At 54.4% G+C, this 20,948-nt stretch overlaps 1 protein-coding gene across 1 annotated transcript in view; it reads left to right on the forward strand.

The window, feature by feature from the left end:
- SH3PXD2B (SH3 and PX domains 2B) overlaps positions 1–20,948 on the forward strand; it is a gene marked incomplete at its 5' end in the record, with an annotated part of 58,099 nt that overhangs the window by 3,361 nt on the left and 33,790 nt on the right. The window contains one exon of the mRNA XM_082291737.1: positions 7,299–7,379. Within this exon, the coding sequence (XP_082147863.1) occupies positions 7,299–7,379 (81 nt within the window). The remainder of the gene's footprint in view (positions 1–7,298; positions 7,380–20,948) is intronic.

The following is a 20,948-nucleotide window of genomic DNA, read 5'->3' on the forward strand; positions in this document are numbered from 1 at the left end:
TGGTTGATGGAATCTACAGGTATTTTAAAACAAATTTGAGGAGAACCACATTCAAAAAGTGAAGGTGTTACATTTTTGATGTGGAATCTGTGCTGTGATGGGAGGTTGGCGTTAGGGTTTTCTGTTCCTTGTCACGGTGGGGCCGTTTGTGGTTTCATTCCTCATCCAGCCCAGCCCCATTTCTTATCTGGAACCGATTATGGAGTGTTTGAATGACAAGAGGACAGAGCTGCCAATCTACAGCCTCAGTGGTTCCTTGGTGCCTTGTATTTGTAGAGCTGAAGGTGTTTCTGAGGAACTCGTGCCCCATGGACTGTGTTTTGTGGTGCCCTGGTTGCCCAGCTGGAGCAGAGCTCGGTGGGCACCTGGCACGGTGTCACCTGGTACAGCTGAGTTATTCCCCTGGATTTTTGGTGTTATTTCTGCCCTTGTGAATCATTCTGGCTTCAAAGGGGCACCAGGGGATGACTCCCCCTGTGCTGTCTCCACAGGAAGGGTGACCATGCCCTTGGTATGGTGGGAATGTCCTGTGGGCAGCCGGAGGAGCTGAGTGAGGCAGGAGGAGGTTGGCATGAGTAGTGTGAAATCCATGCAGTGTCGTGTCCCCAGATAACCAAACTAGGAATGAAAGAGAGCCAGGGGGAAGCTGCAGTCTGACTCTTGGTGGCCTCTAAAGGTTTGAGGGCTTTCTCAGCATCCTTAGTGGTGTTTTGCTGCTGTATCCTGTGGTTGTGCCTTGCCTCATCCCGTTTCCTGTCAGCTGCATGATGCTGTCCCAGAGAGGCAGGCCACAGGCAGGGAGTGTGGTAGGAATTTTGCCCTGTCCTCGTGCCTGGCCCTGCTCTTCTCCCCAGAGCTCACCAGTCTTTTCTCCTCACCTCGGCAGAGTTGGGGTTTAATGGAGCACTCTTAGCTTTGTGGATGAAAACCAGCACTCCAACTCAAATTCTCCTTTGTTTTTCTTCCCCAGTCACATTACTCAAGGCTGTTGAAAATGTGGAAGGGCCAAATCCTGCCTGGCCCATGTCTGCTGAGGTGGGAGCAGCTCCGTGTGGGAAGCTGATGCTCACACTCGATTCCAGCAGTGAGCCTCAGCACTGGGGCCATCCCTGGCCTCTGCCTGCCCCCAGCTCTCTGACCTTGCTCCCCCACAGCTCAGCTTTGGAGGGTATCTCTGTCTTCCGGCTGTTTCGTGCCGCAGTGGGAAATAGGAAACAGAAGAATCCATACGTGTGACCTTCAGTGTGACCGGGGGGGCAGACGGGCAGGTGCTTTTCTTGTGACTGAGGGGTCTGAGCCGGCCCTGCTGGGTTGTCCTTGGGGTCCCTGCCTTTGGCACAGCCTTGTGTTTGTGCCCTTTCCATCCCAGCAGTGCTGGTGGTGTGCTCAGGCCGTGCTGTGCCCTGTCAGGCTGTACAGCAGTGGGTGGAAGAGGGTACAAATCAAAGGGATGAGCTGGAGCGAGGGGAGGCGGCTGCTTTGCAGTCCTGGGTCAGGCTGGTTTGGGTGGTGATGAAGGTTTGCCTGCCCTGGTTCTGCTCCATCCCAGTCACCCAGCCCCCTGCAGCTCTGCCTCGCTGCTTCTGCCTCCCCTTTGCCACAGGGCCCGTGGCAGCATCCCTGGTGCCCGGTAGCTGCAATGCCTTCTCCGTGCCTTCCCCAGGGCCGGCTCAGCCAGCATCATCCTTCTCCCAGTTCCCCAGCCACAAAGCAGCAGTGAGGGGCTCACAAGCTGTCTGCTCACTGAGCTGGGGGCTGGCTCTCCCTCTCCTGCTCCAAGCTTTGGCATCCCATGGCACGGGAGCCCCCATCTCCCCTCCCCAGCCCTGCAGCCTGCGGCAGCGAAGGCTGATGGAGAGGGGCCAAGCACAGCAGCGTGGTGCCAAGAACTTTCTTTGTTTCCAGCCACCTCCCTCCTTTTTTTCTTTTTTTTTTCTTTTCCTCTTACAATTTCCCACTCCCTTTTCTATATTAAACCCGCTCTGGCTTGGCTGGATTGCTCAGCTCCTTTGGTTTCTCTGCCCCTTTGGGTTTCTCGCGCAGTGGGCGAAGGGAGGGTGAGGCTCTCACCTCTCCCCTCGTTTCAGGGTCGGGGTATCGTGGGTGAAATCAAAAGCCTGATGCTTTTGACTGACGCTTTTCCCCTTTGCTGGTGAAAGATGCTTTAAATATGTGGAGTTTTCCACAGAGAGGTTTATTGTGCAGAGTCTCCCTGGACCCGAGACCACACAGGCTCCAAGCCTTTGGAAACAGCTCTGCAGACAGCTCTGCCCCCGCTGGAGGCTGTTATGTCTGGAGCTGCTGCAGGAGCTCTGCTGGAGGCTGGGGACCTTCTCTGGTGTCCCTGCATTCCCGTGGAGGTGTCTTTGCAAGTGACCGTGGCATTTCTTTCCACCCTGCCCATGTCTGTGTGCAGGAGCTCTGGGCACAGGGATGCCAGGGAAGCGCCAGGATCACTGCAGAGCCCCCAGGGAAGGCTGTGCCGTGCTGGGAGAGCCGCCCTTGGCATGGCTGAGCTGCTCCTGGGCTCCTCCTGGCAGAGCTGGATGGTGCTGAGCTTGGGGTGGCCTTGCTGCCTGGTTCAGCTGGGTGCCAGGCAGAGTTCCCAGGCAGCTGCCATCTCTTTGTGGGCTTTCTGTGTGTGTCCCCCAGCCAGGATGCCGTGCAAATAAATCTCCATGCAAAACTTTGGGACACTCCTGTAGGAGGAGAGAAGCTGAAGCTGCAGCTCTAGGTTTTCCTCACCTTCACTCTGCCTTTTTCCTGCTCCCATTTAAGCAGCCCAGGCTGCTTCCCAGCTTGTCCTGGTGTGTTTATGCAAGGAGTCCAGAAGTGATTCTTCTGCGAGGTCACACGGCCTCGTGTTTAAGAACGGGAAACTGGTTCTGTTGTTTTTTTTTTTTTTTCCAGTATCTGTTCTTAATTTCCTTGCCTCAAGTCAGCAGTTTGAATCAGCTTCTCTCCCTCCCCATGCTGTTGTGTGGGACTTTGTGCCTTTTCGGGAAGAGCAAGACCAAGGATTTGGGAATGGCTCCGGAGCCTTGGGTCCCTTTGAGCAGTGGAAGTCGCCAGGAGCCACTGCTGTGTGCAGCACCAGGGCTCTCCAGCAGCCCCTGGAAAAACCCTTCTGGTGGCTGACTGCTCCCAGGGCTTGCTGCTTCATTTCTTCAAGAGGAAAAGAAAGAGAAAAAGATGAAATCCCTGGCTGCCCTTTTCGCACTGGCTTCTCATCCCCTCTGTCCCCGTGACTCCCATGGCTCTGGATGTGTCTGAGCTGGCTCCTGAAGCCTCCCAGGAGCTCCCTTCCTGCCTGGGCTGCCCTCCTGCCCAGGAGGGATGTCCTGGATCTCCCTGTGGCTCTCTCCTGCCATGAGCTGCCAGCGTGTTCCCCCTGGGAGCTCCCCCTGACAGCTCTGTCACGGTTGGCCAGGTGCCGTTCGCATTTCGTGTAGCAAACTGTCGTTTTTCTGACACTTCCCATCCAAAGGTTTTCAGCCCCATTTCCCACTGGCCCCTTCTCCCTCTGAGAGAGCTGCTGGGGAGGGGACAGCAGTGACAGATGCTGGGAGATGATGGAGGGGACCAAGCTCGTGGTGCCCACAGGGAAGGCACCCCAGGGATCCCCGGGGCCTCTTTCCACATTATATTTCCATTTAGGGCATTTAGTGTGACTGGGGAGAACCTTGAGCAGTGGTTGGTGGTCCTGATGTCACACTTCTCAAGTGGTCATTTTTAAGTAGTTGGTTTGTGACCATTTCCTTGTAACATAGGGAGTTTGGGAATCCCAAGGAGTCTGGGAGCCCAATCCCAGTGGAGTCTGTTGTATTCGGCCTTGTGCACCTGCAAGTTTCCATTTTCTGTGAAAGATCTGTTCCATTTCTGCCCTCCAAGGGACGGGAGCATGGAGAGGGTTTGGTGGTCATGAGAAACGTCCCTCTGACCTGGCATGAAACAAGATCCACCTGTACCTCAAAAATTGTCCCTGTGGCTTCTGTACCTCCCAGGACTGGAGACTCTCAGGGCTGGGAGAAGGGTCAGGTGTCCTTTCCAGAGGGAGGGAGGAAGGGGAGCCACCATTCCTGGCTCTCACCGACTCAGCTCCTTCCCTTCCCTGCTGCAGACCGCACAGCTGGCCCGGGAAGGGCTGTAGATATTTGGATATTTGGGATTTGGACAGCTCGGCTGTTGATTTTGGCCAGGGGCCTTGAGCCCCCTGCCTGGATCCGGCCACCCCTCCCTGCCATCCCCTTGGCTCCCCCATCCCTCAGGAATCCCTGGAGCAGGATCCAGGTGCCAGTCCCCATCCCTGTGGGGGCACACCCCAGAGCTGTGCCAGCTGCAGCCCGGGGAGATCCCCTCTCCACGGGAAAGCCCTGTGGTGGTTTCTCCGTGCGATGTCTCTGAAGGGCCGTGGAGGTCAGAGCTGGAGAAGACCCGTGCAATAACTGCTTCCACATGTCCTCACCCCCACACGGGCTGGGAAAAAGCCTCTCCTCAGAGCAGCCTCTGCAGGGCAGGGGGCTGGGGGGGCAGCCGATGGGGTGGCTCCTACTGGGAAAGAATTTGGGCTATCGAGGTTGCTGCTTCATGGTGGCTGCTCCTGGCAGGACACGGTGCAGTGCCAGGCCAGGAGGGGAAACTTCGGACTGAGTGCAATGGTTTTAAAGCTGTCTTGATCGCTGGAAGTTGGATCATTCCAAAAGCACCTGAGGAAGGGATTTGTGGGTCTGTAGGAGCTTGGTGCCTCATGTCCAGTCCCTCTGGAAGCCCTCGCTGGGTGGCTGAGGGCACTGTTCATCCCTTTCCAAACCTGCACCGTCGTTGTTGGGTGAGGAGAGCACCAGAGTTGTATTTTCCAGTGGGTGTTTTATTCCTGGGCCAGCAGGGACTGGATCAGGTAGTGGCAGAGACCAAGATCTGGTGGGGTGGGGCTGTTGGAAGGACAAGGAATATCCACAAGCAGAGAGGAAGTTGGCTTTCCCCAGGTTTTATGGATACTGAGGAGCTCCCATTCCCATGGGCTTCCCCATCTTCTCTGCCTTCCATAAGTCGGTTGAGGAGATAACCCTGGAGACCTCTCTGCTGCTGGAAAGGGCTGTGCAGGAAACTGCTCTCCTGACTCCTGGGAGATGTGCCTTCCAGCAAAACACCAGGGAGCTCAGCACTGAGGAGAAACGCTCCTTCCCTCTGCTGCAAAGGGCACAAGGAAGCCTGGGGTGCCCTCGGACCTCGTGGCTTTGTTACCCTGAGGAGCTCTGAATTATTTTGGCTCGAGTATATCCATATCCTGATTAAAATCCCAGTCTAATAAGCTGTTGACTCCAAATAAAGGCAGGATAGGAATAAACAAGGAGGAAAAGTTGGCTCTTCCTGCTGCCCCAGTGGAAGGCTCTCTCCAGGCAGGCGGCCAGCGGTGATATAACCCCGAGGAGTGCTGTGGACTGGTAAGAAAACTGGGATATCAGCTGAGCTTCCAGCCCACATGAGCTCATGCTGGCCCAGCAGCAAGTCCTGGGGAGAGGGTAAAGGAGTTTGAACGTGTGTTAACATCGGGTTAACCCTTGGTTTTCTGGTGGGGTGCTGCCTCCCCTGGAGCACAGCGTGGTCCTTCCAGGCCTCCCCAGCTGGAGCAGATGTTGCCTTGGAGAATCCATCTGTGTTCCCTGTGTTCATATGGAGGAAGTGCAGGTCCTTCATCTCAAAATCAGAGTTTGTAAAGGAAAGCAGAGCAGGGAATGGCTTCAGGCTGAGAGAATGGGTTTAGATGGGATATTGGGAAGGGATTCTCCCCTGTGAGGTGGTGAGGAAGAAGCATCACAGGGTGCCCAGAGCAGCTGTGGCTGCCCCTGGATCCCTGGCAGTGCCCAAGGCCAGGTTGGACATTGGGGCTTGGAGCCGCCTGGGACAGTGGAAGGTGTCCCTGCCCATGGCAGGGAATGTAATTTAAATGGTCTTTAAGGTCCCTTTCAACCCAACCCGAGTTCAACAAAAGTGGGCCTTGAATTACTGGTTTGAAAGTAAGGAAGTTGGTTCTTTGTTTTGGCAATAAGAACTTGATCTCTCTCTGCCTCGTTTTCTGCCTTAATTTGGAAGTGATTCCACTGGGAAGAGTTTGTCACCCCTCAGGAGTGTCCTCACCTCGGTGGCTCAGGCTTTGTCCGCCCTCTGAACAGCAGAGCGAGATTTGAGGTAGATTTTCAGTACAGGACTGGAGCAGGTTTGATAAACTCAAATAATTGAGTGTTGAGCTATCCACGTGAGACTCCTGGTGTTTGGATATGGGTTTAGGATGTTGGTCACATTTCCAGAACCTGGAAAAACGGGCATCTCAGTGGGAAAAACCTTGTGGAACTCCTGCGGGATTCTGTTTTCAATACTAAACCATCAGCATTTAAGAGCCTTCATGCTTGATTCTGCCGGCAGAAGTTCCAGCAGGTCCTTTCACCTGGGCTTCTGCATGTTTTGGTCCTTCTTCAGGGAACTGATACTTGAATTTCTGGTGGAAATACGCACATGAGTTAGGAGAAAAAAAAAAAAATCGCCGTGGTTCTGCTCAGCCAGTCTGTTATCAATTTGAGATCTGTATGGCTTGGGTGTTGCACTGGCACCTCACCAAGGGTTATCTCTGCTCTCCGTGAAAAACAAGGGAGGACATCAGAGCAGTAATTGCCTCATTCTGTGATTTGCTTGTTGTCTTTCAAGGAAGAATTAATGCCGAAATGGGCTGGGTTTGGTGTTTTGTTTTGCACTCATCACCAGTTAAAGCCTGGACAAGGGGGTCTGTGAATAACCTACCATGAATAGGGTTGATTGTGGGGCTTTTTAAGGATCAGGAGGGTGATTTGCACCCCAGCAAGTGTAAGAAACCCAACCCTCGGAGCTGCTCATGGCAAAACAGGTGGAGTTTCAAACCCTGGGGGCTTGAGCTCCTGCAGTCCCAGTCCCAGGGGCCAGGCTGGTGCAGGTGCTGCCCTGGGATCTCAACACCTGCAACTGTGAGTGGGATATCCAAGGTTTAGTTCTTAGCTCCTGTGTCTGGAGGGCTCTGTGCTGTGTTTTTACACTGAAATGTCATTTCACCTTCAATGTGTGCCCCTCTTTGGGGCCACAGAGCTCAGTTCACCACTAGAAATAACCATTTGGTTAAGCTGCAGCAGTGGGGCTCAATAATTTAGGCTTGCCTATGTTGTGAAGTGATCTGTTGTCACCCAGCCGTGGGGGCTGCACTGGCGCCTTTTTGGGTTGTGGTGGGGCTTTTTGGGTCCCCTCTCTCTGATTTGTCCCTCTGTCCCTTCCAGGTCTACATCATCAAGGTCACCTGGTCCAATGGAGCCACGGAGGTCATTTACCGGCGGTACAGCAAGTTCTTCGACCTGCAGGTAGGGAATCCTCCAGTTCCTGGGGGTTTGGCTGGGGAGGATGAAAGGCTGAGGTCACCTGAGCAGCTGGGTTCTGCTTTATCTCTGCAGTTGCTGGGGGTTTTATTGGGGGGGGGGGTGTTTGCTTTGGGGGAGGATTTTGTTAGAGTTAGGTCCAAATTCCATTCCTGTGGCTTTCCCAGCTGCTGTCACAGCAAGTCAGGGCTGCCACTGGAAAACAACTCAATTCCCGGGAGCAGGGCCTGGGGAAGTGCCCGCTCCCTGCCCTGGCAGCCCAGAGGGCAGCTGGCAGCAGCTGCTTTGGTACCTGGAGGAGCCAACAAGAAAGATGGAGAGGGATTTTTTACAAGAGCATGAAGTGACAGGATAAGGGGGAATGGCTTCAAACTGAGGGACAGTGGGTTTAGATCAGATATCGGGAAAAAATTCCTCACCTGTGAGGGTGCTGAGGCCCTGGCACAGGGTGCCCAGAGAAGCTGTGGCTGCCCCATCCCTGGAAGTGTCCCAGAAGAGGCTGGATGGAGATGTGAGCAAGCTGGTGTGGTAGAAGATGTCCCTGCCCATGGCAGGGGGTTGTAACAAAGTGATCTGTAAGGTCCCTTCCAACCCAGGCCATTCCATGGTTCTGTGACTTCTTTCCCTCCTGGTGCAGGAGGGAGCCAGGAGGAGAATGGAAGTGGGAGGGAGGAGACTGGAAAGGCAGCTGGGGTGGGCTGGGCTGCAGAAAATCCAAACCAGTGCTCTGGGTGAGCAGGCAAAGGGTGTTTTCTACCTCCTCCTTGGTGGAGATGAGCCAAGGGGTCTGGCTGGGCTTTATGAGCCAGAATGCAAACCGAGCTGCTGGAACAGGCTCTGTGCAGAGGAGAAAAAGTGCACAAAGGGATCTCTGGACTGGCAGCAGCTGCCAGAGGGGCCATTGGAATGCCCTTCCTGGGCTGTTTGTGGCACCAGGGGAGGAGCTGGGCACCCTGTGCCCCCAGAACCCTCTCACGTGAGGCTGTGAGCTGCATTCCAAAGGGGAAGGAGAAAGCCTTTCCTGAGACCTCAGCATGCAGACACAAACACTGCTGAAATTACAGCCTGCCCAGCAGAGCGAGCCCTGGGGAATGCAGATGGCTTTCCCAGCTTCAGCTGGCTTCTCCAAAGTCTGGGATTGGGGCAGATGCTGCTCACTGCCATCAGTGGTGCCCTGTCCCCTGCCCAGCAGGACACCTTCAGCAGAGCTGTGGCCGTCACCATGAGCTCACCAGCTTTGGCAGCACCCTGGGCATCCCTGCCCTGCCCTGCACTGCTGCCACACAGCCCCAGCCCCAGGTAGGGTGGCCCAGGCAGGGGTTAAGCTGTGTGCAGCTGCTTGTGTAACCAAGGAAATATTAAAGTAAATAAACAAGGAACAGCTGTTGGGCAGCAGCCAGGGCTGGGAGGAAATGGAACTCGTGCTTCCTTCTCTGCAGCATCTCGTCTTCTCTGGTGCTCCACGGTGGTGGCCAAGCTCATTCCGTTGTCTGCTGCAAGGGGGGCACGGCCTTTTGGGGCTTTTGTTTGGGGTTTTTGTGCCTCCAGCTGTGCTGTGTCCCTGGGCTGGGGAAGGAATGTGGGGAATCGTGGCTGTCCTCCCTCTCTCCCTCCCCTCCATCCTGGCTGGAGCTGTGCACGCTCCTGAGATGGAAAACGTCGTCACTGGAGCCAGAGGCTCTGCAAAACACCCTGGAGCACCTCTAGATGCAGGAATACTTTATGAATACATATATTTTATATATATATGTATGTATATGTTGTGGTGGAGGTGGGAATGTTTAAAGCAGAGATCTCCCCCCTTTCGCTGCTCCCCTCCAGCTTTTTCTTAAAAAAAAAAAAATAATAAGAACCACTCCTTTTTGGCTGTGTTGAAAGAATGAAAGAAGCTGTGGTTTTCCTCTTCCTTCCCCCTTATCACACATGCTTCCTGGTGTCCTTATTTTAAACTTGTGGTGCAGGACAGTGGAAATTGGATTGAGAGGCGAGGAGTGAAACAGATCCTCTGAGCACAGTGGAAAAAAATGCTCTAGGTAGGCTTGGTAGCACTGACTGTTGCCATTGCTGGAGGCCTTTCTTGTGTGACTCTTGGATGATTCTATGCCAATTTTAGCTCTTTAGGCAGAAGTTTTCCATGCTGGAAATTATTCGTGCCTCTGGTTATTTATAAAAAAAACCCGAAAAATTCCACACAACCCCCCACAAAAGAAGTGAGGGACTGAAACGGTTCAGCTGCTTCTGAAAAAAGCAAGAGGGGAAAATATTTTTCCTAGGTCCAGTTCTGATGATCTTTTTGATGTGCTGGAGGAAGAACTGGAAAATTGAGTCGCAGGTGATCTGTGTGTCAAGAATCTGTCTCTCATGTTATCCAGGGAAAATCCATCCAGATTTATCCATCCTCACAGCCTTGAGCAACCCCAGTACATGCATGTTTGGGTCAGGATATTTGTTCATTTAACAGTGTTCCCAGTGGTTCTGGCTGCACTTTCCATGCTCCTGTCAGAGGCTGAGCAGGGTTTGTTTGTTTAAGAGCAGCTCTGGCTGCATTTGGGTGAAGGTTGGTGCACCCTCCTTGGCTGTCAGTGGCTGTTCCTTGTCAGGGACATGGAAGCTTCTGGATCCAAGTGGGAGAGAAGAGCTCGGTGGGGCTGAGCCTGGGCTGAGGAGGTGCTGCAGCTCAGTGTGTGAGTGGCTGGGGAGTTTCTCCTGATATTCCCAGTGGGGAATCCACAACTAAAATCATTTGTCACCTTCCATCGTGGCTAAACAATTATTTCAGGAGCAGGGCCAAGGAAAACACGAGCACGCTCAGCGCTGACAGCAGAGCCACGGGGCAAAGTGTCCTCCCCTCCCCAGCCAGGCAGGAAGGACACTCCAAACACCCACTGAACCAGGAGTGAAGCCTGGAGTCTGCTGGACTCTGATTCCACAGAATCCTCGAGGCTGGAAAAGAGCTCCAAGATCAGAGTCCCACCTGTGCCCCATCCCCACCTTGTCCCCAGCCCAGAGCTCTGAGTGCCACCTCCAGCCCTTCCTTGGGCACCTCCAGGGATGGGCACTCCAAACCTCCCTGGGCAGCCCCTGCCAAGGTCTGAGCACCCTTTCCATGGGGAAATTCCTTTGCCTTGGAGATATCAGAGCAGCTGCATTCTCCTTGCTGGAATGAGGAGTGTCAAAGGCCACCTTGCTGGCCACGGTGATGCCACAGGTTCCGGCCAGGAGCATTTGAGGCTTTGCCTGGGCACTGTGGGCTTGCAGAGCTCTTCTGTTTCCTGTCCTTGGTAGCCAAACCTGACCCTGTCCTGCAGAATTCCAGGCTTCCAGCTCATAGCTGCAGCAGCCTTTGTACCCTGCCTTTCTCTTCCAAGGGTGGCAGGACCTCCTCTTTTCCCCTAATTACCTCTTTCCATTCCTTGGGCCACACCAGGGGCCAGTCACTGTCCCACAGGGGGCTGTCACCTCCTCTCGGGGCTGGTGACCAACACTCGCTCCTGAATTGGGCTCAGCACGAGGCACTGGCTGCTTCCTCCTGGACACAGGCCTGCAGTTTGAGCAGATGAAGTGGTGGCTCCCGTCCCTTGGGAAGTGCTCAGGTCGTGCCCTTTCCTGCTCCAGGGCTGCCATTCCAGGTGCTGAAATTGGGATGAGAATTCTTAAGCCGAGGATCAGCTCCACCTCCTGCTCTTTGCAGGAGCTCAGTGAGCTGGGCAGTGCTCAGGAGGGGTTTTGCTGTGCGGATGCTCTGCCTCTCCTCCTTGTGTTCTCCATGAATGCTTTCTGTCACATGGCAATTTACATGAGAGCAGCTTTGAAAGAAGGAACGAAGATAAAATTGTAATTCTGATGTTTAAAATGTGGTGTAACTGTAGGATTTGTAGTAAATTTGTAACTCTGAGTCCTAAATTCGGTTCTGCATAAATCTCTTTTCTGGAGGAATAATTTCCTTCAAATAGCACTGAGGCTCTTTCACAACGCTCACTGTTCCAGATGTGAGCTGCTGGGAGCAGATGGATGCTGTTCCTAAGAAATAAAGGGAATGGGATTGATGCTTACAGGGATGCCAGCTGTATCCAGGACACTAATTGGGGCTGGCAGGGATGCTGGGAATGTCAGCTGGCATGGAGGGTGGCGATCAGACATGGGAGTGGCTTCTGTGGTGGCCAGAGAGAGAGGATCAGGCTCTGGTCCTGCCTGGGAGATGTTTCCAGCCCTGCCAGAAGTGGAAAAGCCATGGAGTGACTGTGGGACTCACTTGGATCGCGTGGGATGCACCACGTGGGAGGAGCCTGATGAGTTCCTTGGAAGGATCCTCTTGAAACCCTTGGCTGCAAGGAGTGGCACTGCTGGTTACAGAATGGATTCTGGCTGGTCTCTTGTGGTTTCTCATGGAAACCCCCAAAAAGAAACATTTTTTCCCCCCTTTGTCATTCTGAGCTCATCAGGCACGGCTGGCAGTCACTTCAGGTCTTCATGTGACCGAGAGCCACTGTTGTCTTGCTGCACTCCTAAAACATCCTAAATCCAACCCTTTCACACCTTTCCTGCTCTTGCCAGCCCCCCATGGAGCCCCACTCCATGTCCTCAGCATCCTCTGCCTTTTGGCTGCAGCCACATTCTCAGAATCCCAGAATTACTGAGGTTGGAAAAGATCTCTGAGGCCACCAAGTCCAGCCTGTGCCCCATCCCCTCCTCGTCCCCAGCCCGGAGCACTGAGTGCCACCTCCAGCCCTTCCTGGGACACCTCCAGGGATGGGCACTCCAAACCTCCCTGGGCAGCCCCTGAGCACCCTTTCCATGGGGAAATTCCTGCTGCTGTCCACCCTGAGCCTGCCCTGGCCCAGCCTGAGGCCGTTCCCTCTCCTCCTGTCCCTGTTCCCTGGCAGCAGAGCCTGACCCCCCCCCGGCTGCCCCCTGGCACATTTCAGGGATGCCCCTCTTTGGGACAGGTCACCCCTTTAGGAAGGTCAAAACCCTTTCCTTCAGTCCTTGTCCCAGCTGAAGCTGCAGCAGAGGGTGATGTTCTGTGGCCACTTCTTTGCGCAGAGCTTTAATTTTGAGGCCAGGGCTGAAGACACGACATAGGCTGGGCTCAACGTGCTCGCTGCACAATTCAGGGACAGAAAAACTGGGAATTGGAAGCAACGTTAAAACTGGCTCTGGTTCTCTCTCCCATTCCTGTCTGTCTCTGCATCCAGTGTGTTTCCCAGTGCTCTTGTTTGTCCGTATGTTTAACAAATCCTCCAGGTTCTTAGCTGGAAACCCTCAGCTTTGACCCACCTGGAGCTGTGTCATCTTGGAGAGAGTCCTGCAGCCCTGGGGCCAACAGCTTTGTGTGGAGCACCGAAAAATAAATAGTCTGTTGAAGTGGTGCCTACTTCCATGAGAAAACTGGCAGCAGGCAGTGGTCTGTGCCTGTCAGCTCCGTGTGGAAGGGAGACTGCTCCTTCTGGAGGGGGGTCCTCACCTCCTCACAGGCGCCAGGGAGAGGGGAAGGTCTGTGTCTCGGGGATTCCGAGAGGTTTTCAAGAATCCACCACATTTAATGGGCTCCGAAGGCTGGAGCTGGCACACAAAGAGGAATTGTTCTCATCAGCTTGTTTCAGGCAGTTGGAGGCTTGAAAAATTAAAATGAGCCTCTTGCTTCCATTACTGGCAGCTCAGTGCTTGCCTTCCTCTGTCTTCTTCTCTTCCTCCTCTGTTTTTTCCTCCTCCTCCATTATTTAACCCGGGCTCCTGGCAGGAGTTCTCAAAGGTGAAGTGAGTGTTATTCAAAGGTGAAGTGAGTGTTATCTTAATCCTCCCGATGTGGAGAGCAAAGAACAGCCGTGCTGAGTAAAGTGCCCCCAGCAGCACAGGGCTCCTCCAGGTGGGAATGCCAGCCTGGATTCACCCCTCTCCTGGCTCATGCCTGCTCTGGGCCGGCCTCTTTGATGGAAAAGCCCTGAGGCAGCTCAGCCAGGCTGTGGCTGCAGGAGTTGGATGGTTTTTTGTGTCCAGGGATGGTAAACAGGGCTCTCTTGAGAGCTCTTTCGTAACAGGAATCTTATTTCAACACTTTGGGGATTTCTTTTGGTTTTGTTGTGTTTTTCTTTTCTCCGGGGTTTATGGAGTTCAGCAAAATTCTGAGCAGTTGTGTGTGCAATGAACTTTGTGGTTTCACCCTCCCACAAAAATAAATCAGCAGGATCTCAATCTCAGGCAGTTGGATCAGGAAAGGCAGGACAGGGAAAAACCCAGAGCTTCCTCCAGCAAGGTTCCTGCTACAAAGCACCAGCAACTGCTTTGTCCTCTGTGCCCAGGCTGCACCCAGAGCCACGAGCTTAAACACCACATGCAGAAGTGCAGGAATAGTGAATTCCCATCCTGGAACTCGGGAGGAGGAGAAACTCTTCCCATTAAATGAGGGCTCCCTCTGTTTGCAGAGGGAGCAGCCGCTGTTTTTCCAGCAGTGCGTCAAAAGACCTTCACCATTCTCCTCCTCTCTCCCTCCACAAAGAACATGCACAGCCCAATGCACTTCAGCCTAGTTAAAAGTTGGCTCCTTAATGTTTTCTCTCTCCAAATGTCTCCCATTTATAGCGTTCCAGCCTTTGGCAGCAGCAGCCGGCGCATTCCCGAGCGTGCCAGCGCCGGGGCAGGTCAGGGACTCAGCATGGGCTGGAGCTGGCACCCCCTTCTGTGCCTGGCAGCTCAAAGCTGTGCCTGCCCCTGGGAATCAGCAGCCTGTGTTCCCTGGAGCGGTGCTGGATGAGCATTCCCAGGCCAGAGCACACCCGGGACGTGCAGCGATGCTGGGCAGCACAGCCGCAGGAGAAATCACCGTCGCTTCGGGGAGCTGAAACCTGTCTCGAGCAGTGCTGGGAACAGCACTCCATGGCTCTTGGCTCATTCCAGGCTGGGAACAGCTCTCCATGGCTCTTGGCTCATTCCAGGCTGGGAACAGCGCTCCATGGCTCTTGGCTCATTCCAAGCTGATCTCCCTTTCCTTTTGCTCCGAGTGCAGCTTTGGTTTGTTGTGAGTCCATCTCCGCCTGCTCCCATCAGCTGGTCCCTTGTTCCCAGATGCACCCAAGGCAAAGGAGGGCTGGCTCCTGAGCCTGCCCTCTGTTCATTCATCCCTCTTGGCACCCCTGCTCTCCTTCCCTCTGGAAACTTGGCGGAGCAGCTGCAGGAGACAGCACTCCCAGCCCTGTGGGAAGGACATCCTGGCACATCGCAGCGTCTGATCCCAGAGGGAGCCTGAGTGAAACCCGTGGAGCCAAAAGATGGGAAGGATAAAAGTTCCATCCCTTGGGGATGGAGCTGAGGTCCTGTGCTGACAATCCAGTGTGGATTTTTGGGGGAGTTTTTGGATAATGCAGTGGTTAAAGGTTTTCCTGTTTCCTCTCTCCCTGAGTCAGGGGTGAGCTGATGCCCTTCCACTCCCCAGCTACTCATTGGGAAAGCTCTGGAAATTCAGCTGCCTCCTTCCTGCCAGGGCCCTGGTGGCCCCTGTCCTGCCCTCTGCCATGGGCTCTGTCCCTGGGGAGGTGCCTGCCTGTGCCAGGGGGTTTCGATGAGGTTTTGTGGGTCTGGACTGACGTGAGCCCAGCATCCCTGTGTGCTTTTAATCAATCTAACACAGCCCACTGTGCTGGTGGAAAGACCCGCAATTTATATCATGTGGCAGCAGCCCTGGATCCCAAATGAACCCGTTTCAAGCTGATTGATGCTGCCTGGGGAGAAGCTGAGGATGGGGAGCAGTAAATCAGTGTGAAGGAGTGCTGTGTCTCAGAGTGGGGGATTTTCAGTGAAATGCCCAGGACCTGTTTCTGTTGTTAAATCCTTCTGGTACAGCACAGACTGCTGGGAGCACCACCCACACACCCTGGGCAGCCAAGAAGTGGATCTGTGCACTTGGATGGGGAGTGGGAGACAGGAATGAGAGCTGGGCTTGTGCTGCCCCTGCAGGGGAAGGTGATGAAGCTGAAGGGACAACGTGTTTCCCCCCACTCCTGATTCCTCACTCCTTTCCCGTCCTTTCAGTGGATGACATCAGGCTCTCACAGGCTGCTGTAAATCACTGCTCCTGTGCTGGCTGCTGGAGGTGCTTTTGGTGAGGGATTTCTGGCAGTTTGGGGTCCCTTGCCAAAGGGCTGTGGACCTCTGTAAAGATCTCCTGGGGGGCCTGGGCACAGGGGAACAATTTAACCTCTTGTTTCGCTCCATCTTAGAAGAGATGCTCATTTTTCCTTGCTTCTCTTGCACGTTTTTCCCATTATCCAGCATGCCCTGAGGCTTGCCTGTCTCCTCATGCCCATCACTGGCATTCAGCACAGACTTTTCCTGGGTGGGAGGAAGGCTGGATCCATCAGCTGGATTAGGGGAGACCTGGTGGGGCGGGGAAGAGCTCAGGATCTGCCCTTCCTCTGTGACTCACAGCTTTTAGCCAGAAAATGGAGAGGGGAAAACGGGAGGTGGTGCCAAGTGGGTGGATGCTGCAGGGCTCTGCGGGGCCATGCTGACTCCAGGGTTTTCCTGGATTCATGGCACCCCTTCTGCTCATCTTCCCACCCCCAGCGTGCTGCTCTGCACCCTGTTGTGGTGACTTCCATGTTCTGGTGTTTTCTGGGATTGCAGAGTGAGCAATAACCACATCAGAAATGATCCCTGGTGGCACGAGGACACCCAGCATCTTCCCTGTCACAACTCCACCTCCCTGAGCCTTTCTGCCTTGCTGGGACCACATCTCGAGGCCTTTGCAGGAGGGCTGAGTCACTGAATTCTAACTGGGGTTTGTGGCTCTCTTCACCTGGCAGCGTGGAAATCAGATCCTGGGGATGAGGCTGGGGAGGTGTAATTAAGGGAGGTGAATTTATTGTTTTAATACTGCCTTTGACTGAACATTTAGGGTTTCACTTGGATGCCATTTCTCAGTGCTGACATCACATTAAATTAGCCAAACCAGGTATTTTTCAATGCTCAAGGTGCTGTTGTGCAACTTGGGGAGAATTCCTTGTGCTCCCATTTTCCTCTGCAAGTTGATCCTTCACCATCAGCCATGGGCTGGTACTTGGCATTTTTGGAGAGGAAGAAGATGGGTTGTTATAGCAGACTTTGAGAAATGCCTCCCTCAGCGAGGAGTTTGGGTGTTGAAAAGAGGGTTGAGACCCCTCAGGACTGCAGTGGCTCCTTCTGCACCCGTGCATTGCCCTGGAGCTGCTCTTGGTGACACCACCGTGAACCCAAACCATGAAATCCTCCCTCGTGTGGAGGCAAAAATCTCTCAATGTTGGCTTTTCTGCTGGCTTGGAACATGGGGGTTGTGTTTGGGGAAGGAACAGCGGGGAAAATAGATGGTTAACAACACGTGTGATGCAAGAAGAGGGTCATGAGGCTGCTGGTCCCGACCAGCAGTGCCCTCCCACTGGGGAGGGTTGGGGCTGCAGCTTTTGCTCAGCTCAGACGCTGCCTTCTCCTCTGTTTCATCATGTTTGGGCCTGCCACAGGTTTAAAACTCGGTATTAATTTCAGGGAAGGAATGCACACCGGTCTGCTGCTGCTTGTCTTGAGGAGGGGAGTGTTTGGGGAAGGGAGGGGTGGAGGAGGAATCCGATCAGGAGCTATTTGGAGGAGGAGCTGGGCACAGGTCATGCTGAGGTTCTGGAGTCGCTCTGTGACCCTGAAACGCTTCAGTGGGGTTGGCTCTGGGTGTGAAGCACCTTGTGAGGTGTGAAACTCAATCTGGTGGAGGATGTGGGCACAGCCCTGCTGCCCCTGTCCTGCCCCGGCCTCACATGAAATGGGGCAGATTTGTTGGTCTTTCTCCAGTGTTTCCATTTCCACAACAGAAACTAAAATCTTATGCATTCCCATTCTTCCCAGCATTTGGGAAGATGCTGTTTTGGGATGTTTTGGGATGCTGGAGGGGAGGATGTGGATGAATACGACTCATCTGTGCAGCTTTCCCCACGGTCGTGACGTCTCCGGCAATGGCTCTGGTGGTGGTTCTGTGGGTTTTGGCACCAGCTCTTCCCAAGGCTGTTTTCAGGGGCACATCCTGTGTGACACAGCCCCAGCTGTGCTGCAGGGATGTTCCCATAGCTGCGAGGAGGAAGAGGAACTGCCGGGTATTGCTGCTCTGTCCCTGAGCACGTCTCCAGCAGCAGTCACTCCCCACAGCTGGGTGAGGTTATGGGTTCAGGGTTGGTGCTTTGGGGTGTTCGTGCTCTGCTCCTTGCTGTGCTCATCCCTGCAGCCTGGGCCCTGCCACCCCAATGCCAAAGAGAGGCTGCAAGTATCAGAAATTAAGTGGAAAATGGATTAGGAGAGTAGTGGCATGAGAAAGGTGACTTCCAGGACTTGACACGAATGGAATGGCTTCAAACTCACAGAGAGCAGGGTTAGATTGGGTATTAGGAAGACATTTCTTCCTGGGAGGGTGGGGAGGCCCTGGCACAGGGTGCCCAGAGCAGCTGTGGCTGTCCCTGGATCCCTGGAAGTGTCCAAGGCCAGGCTGGACGGGGCTTGGAGCCACCTGGGACAGTGGAAGGTGTCCCTGCCCATGGCAGGGGTGGGATGGGATGATTTTAAGGTCCCTCCCAACCCAAACCACTCTGATTCTGTGGAACTCTGAGTGCTCAGGCAGGAGCCATCTCCTGCCCTGAGCAGTGGAAGCTTTTTGCCCAGCTGCTTTTGGAGACCACTGTCCTCAGACCTGACCTGGAGATGTGAAGCTGCCACATCCTCAGAGCCCCCGAGTGCAGGTGGAGCCCCCTCAGCTCCCTGGGTTTGTTCCACGTGCTTTGTGGGGTCACACAGAGCTGGTGGTGGCTCAGTCCTGGGGTCCCCACAGGTGTAGGGTGTGTCCTGCCCAGCCCCACTGCTCCCCACGCCAGGAGCTATTCCCAGGCACCAGCGTGTGCCTAATGCTTCCTGTGACTTCATAGGAAACTTCTCCTGCGGTGGCAGCCGCTGACGATTTGTGTGGCCCTTTCATTTTCCCTCCGACCTCAGTTAATTCTTTATTTGTCGATTGCTGAGCGATGCTTCAAGTTTTCCATGAGGCTTTTCACAATCCTGCCTCTGTGATGCCATTTCCTCGTGCTGGGGAGGCTGGGGTTGCCTCTCCTGGTGGTGTGTGAAATGCGCTTGAACTCCTCACGCTGTGAACACCCAGCTCGCCTTGGCCATGGAATGGGAATTATGTGCTGCCCCAGCACTGGCATCCCGCTTTTGGGATCTGCACTCGCTCCTTGTTAATCCTTTTATCTCCTGGGCTGCTGTGGGCTTTTTGTCACCCCCCATTTGTTCAGACAGCCCTTGAGGATGCAGGGAAGGTGCCTCTTGTAGGATCACAGAGAGACTAAACATCAGTAGCCTGTGAGCTGCTGCCAGATGTCTCTTTCCCAGACTATTGCTTGGCAGAGCTTTCCCAAACCAGCTGATTCCAGTGCTTTGATCTGCAGGAGCACTTTGAGGAGTCCCTGATTCCCAGCGGGGCACTGTGGCCCTCATCCTGTCCCTTTGGGGCCGGGTGCTCCCACGCTGGCAGGGATGGCAGGACCTGCATCCCTGTTCCGCCTCATCTGGGGATCAGCGGGATGCTGGTGACTCCAGTCTGGAGTGGGGCTCTGCTTCCCTGGCTGATGGCCAGCTGGGCACGTGGGGTCAGGGAGAGCAGTGGCTGGGAGTGTCCCCTCTGGAGCTCGCTCCGCAGGGACAGGGACACACCGGGTGTGCCTGGCTGCCTGTGGCATTCCCTGCTCACCAGGGATGGGGCCCATGGGGAGCTGGGGAGTGTGGGATGAGAGCAGGCTTGGCTCAGGCTCATCTTTCCTCCGTGGCAGGCTACTGCTCGTGCTGTTCCTGCCTTCCCTTGGCGGGGCTGTGTCCTTCTCACAAAGAGTCTCTTGTGGTTCTGCCACCACGCTTGGCCAGACTGGGAAGTCTTTTGTTGAACTTCTTTTTTTTTTTTCCTTCCCCCTTTTCCCTTCAAGTGGTGTCAAAAGCTGGCTGCTCTGCTCTGGATAATAGGCCTGGCTGCTGGAGGCATGGATTAGGGCAGCTCTCTCTTGCTGGGCCACAAAGGAGCAATGTGGTTTTAGGCTGAACCTCTGTCAGTCAAGCAGAGCGAATCCCGGAATCCCAGAATGGGTCAGACTGGCAGGGACCACAGTGGGTCACTGGTGCCACCTCCCTGCTCCAGCAGGGCCATCCCAGAGCACAGGGCACAGGATGTGTGCAGTTGGCTCTGGAATATCCCCAGGGAGGAGACCCCACAGCCTCTCTGGGCTCTGCTCAGGGCAGCAGTTCTGCCTCCTGTGCAGGTGGAACTTTCTGGGCATCGGTTCCTGCCTGTTCCTCTTGTCTCATTCAACAAATCCTCTTGAAAAGAGGGAAAAACTCTTCCACTGCACTGTGGAGATCAGAGGAGAAGCAAAGCATGGCCCACCTTATTACCTGCTGGCACTTGGCTTGAGGCTGTGGGTTTTTGGCAGCGATTTCTCCACGCTTTTTTCCAGCTGGGAAGTGACATGTCCTGCTTGCAAGCTGTGACACCTGGGGCCCTCTCCTGCAGCAGCCAAGTCTCTGGGGTCACCCTATCTGCGTGGTGTAAACCCCTCTGGCACTGCACCAGCAGCTCTTTTTGGGGCAAAGCCCTCTGCTTCCCGGGAATCCTGCTGAGCAGGGACATTCCCCTCTCCCCGGGATCCCCTGCAGCCCGCAGCACTGCTAATTGATCCAATTAGGATATTATCTTATGAGTTTCCTGTTGATGAAGCAGCTCTGCTGAGCTGCTGGTACGAAGCTGCTTTTCAAAGGCTGCCCATCCCTGTGGGTGTTATCCTGGTTTATTTTTCCTGGATGATCCTGTTAATGGACAGCTCGGGATGGGGACAGGGGGTTCCCACCGTCTGCCTCACTCCAGACTCACTGCCCAGACATTCCTGGGTTCCTAAGGAAAACAGAGAACTGATAAGATAAGTTGGTGGTGGAGATAAATGTGGATAAACATGCCCTACGCTGGTGTGGGAAGCCTGGACTGGATACCCCACTTGGGCTCTGTGCCCCAGTCCTGGCTCCAGGGCCTGGCAAGCTGTGATCCCTCTCCCTGCTGCAAAGGGGTCAATGAAAAGTGGGATACAACAGCTTCCCACATCCTAAAACCCACCAAATTTCTTCAAACTGCATCCACTCCAATCTTTTTCTTTTTTTCCTTTCTGTCACAAATACTTAAAAATAATCTTGGAAGGGGAGAAACAATAGATTAATTGTTGCTGGGGGATGTATTTTCCCTTCATTTCTCTTCCTGAGCTGGCTGAGCGCATTGCTGAGAGCGAGACTTGGCCTCTCCGTGCTCTCCCATGTTTTGTGTCTGTCTGCATCTCCCCTGCCCTGTCTGCCCATGTCCCCGGGATCTCGGGTGGCCCCTTCTGGGAATGTGGTGAGAGCAGTCCTGTTTGGAGCTGGGATGGACACCTTTGCTGCAAGGAGGGTTTGTGGGAGTGTCCCCATGCCGACCTCCCCCCTCCCACAGCTCTTGTCCCCGCATGGCTGGGGAGAAGGGTGCTC

This window comes from Coloeus monedula, assembly GCF_965178545.1.
Source record: "Coloeus monedula genome assembly, chromosome: 15".
Classification (NCBI taxonomy): Eukaryota; Metazoa; Chordata; class Aves; order Passeriformes; family Corvidae; genus Coloeus; species Coloeus monedula.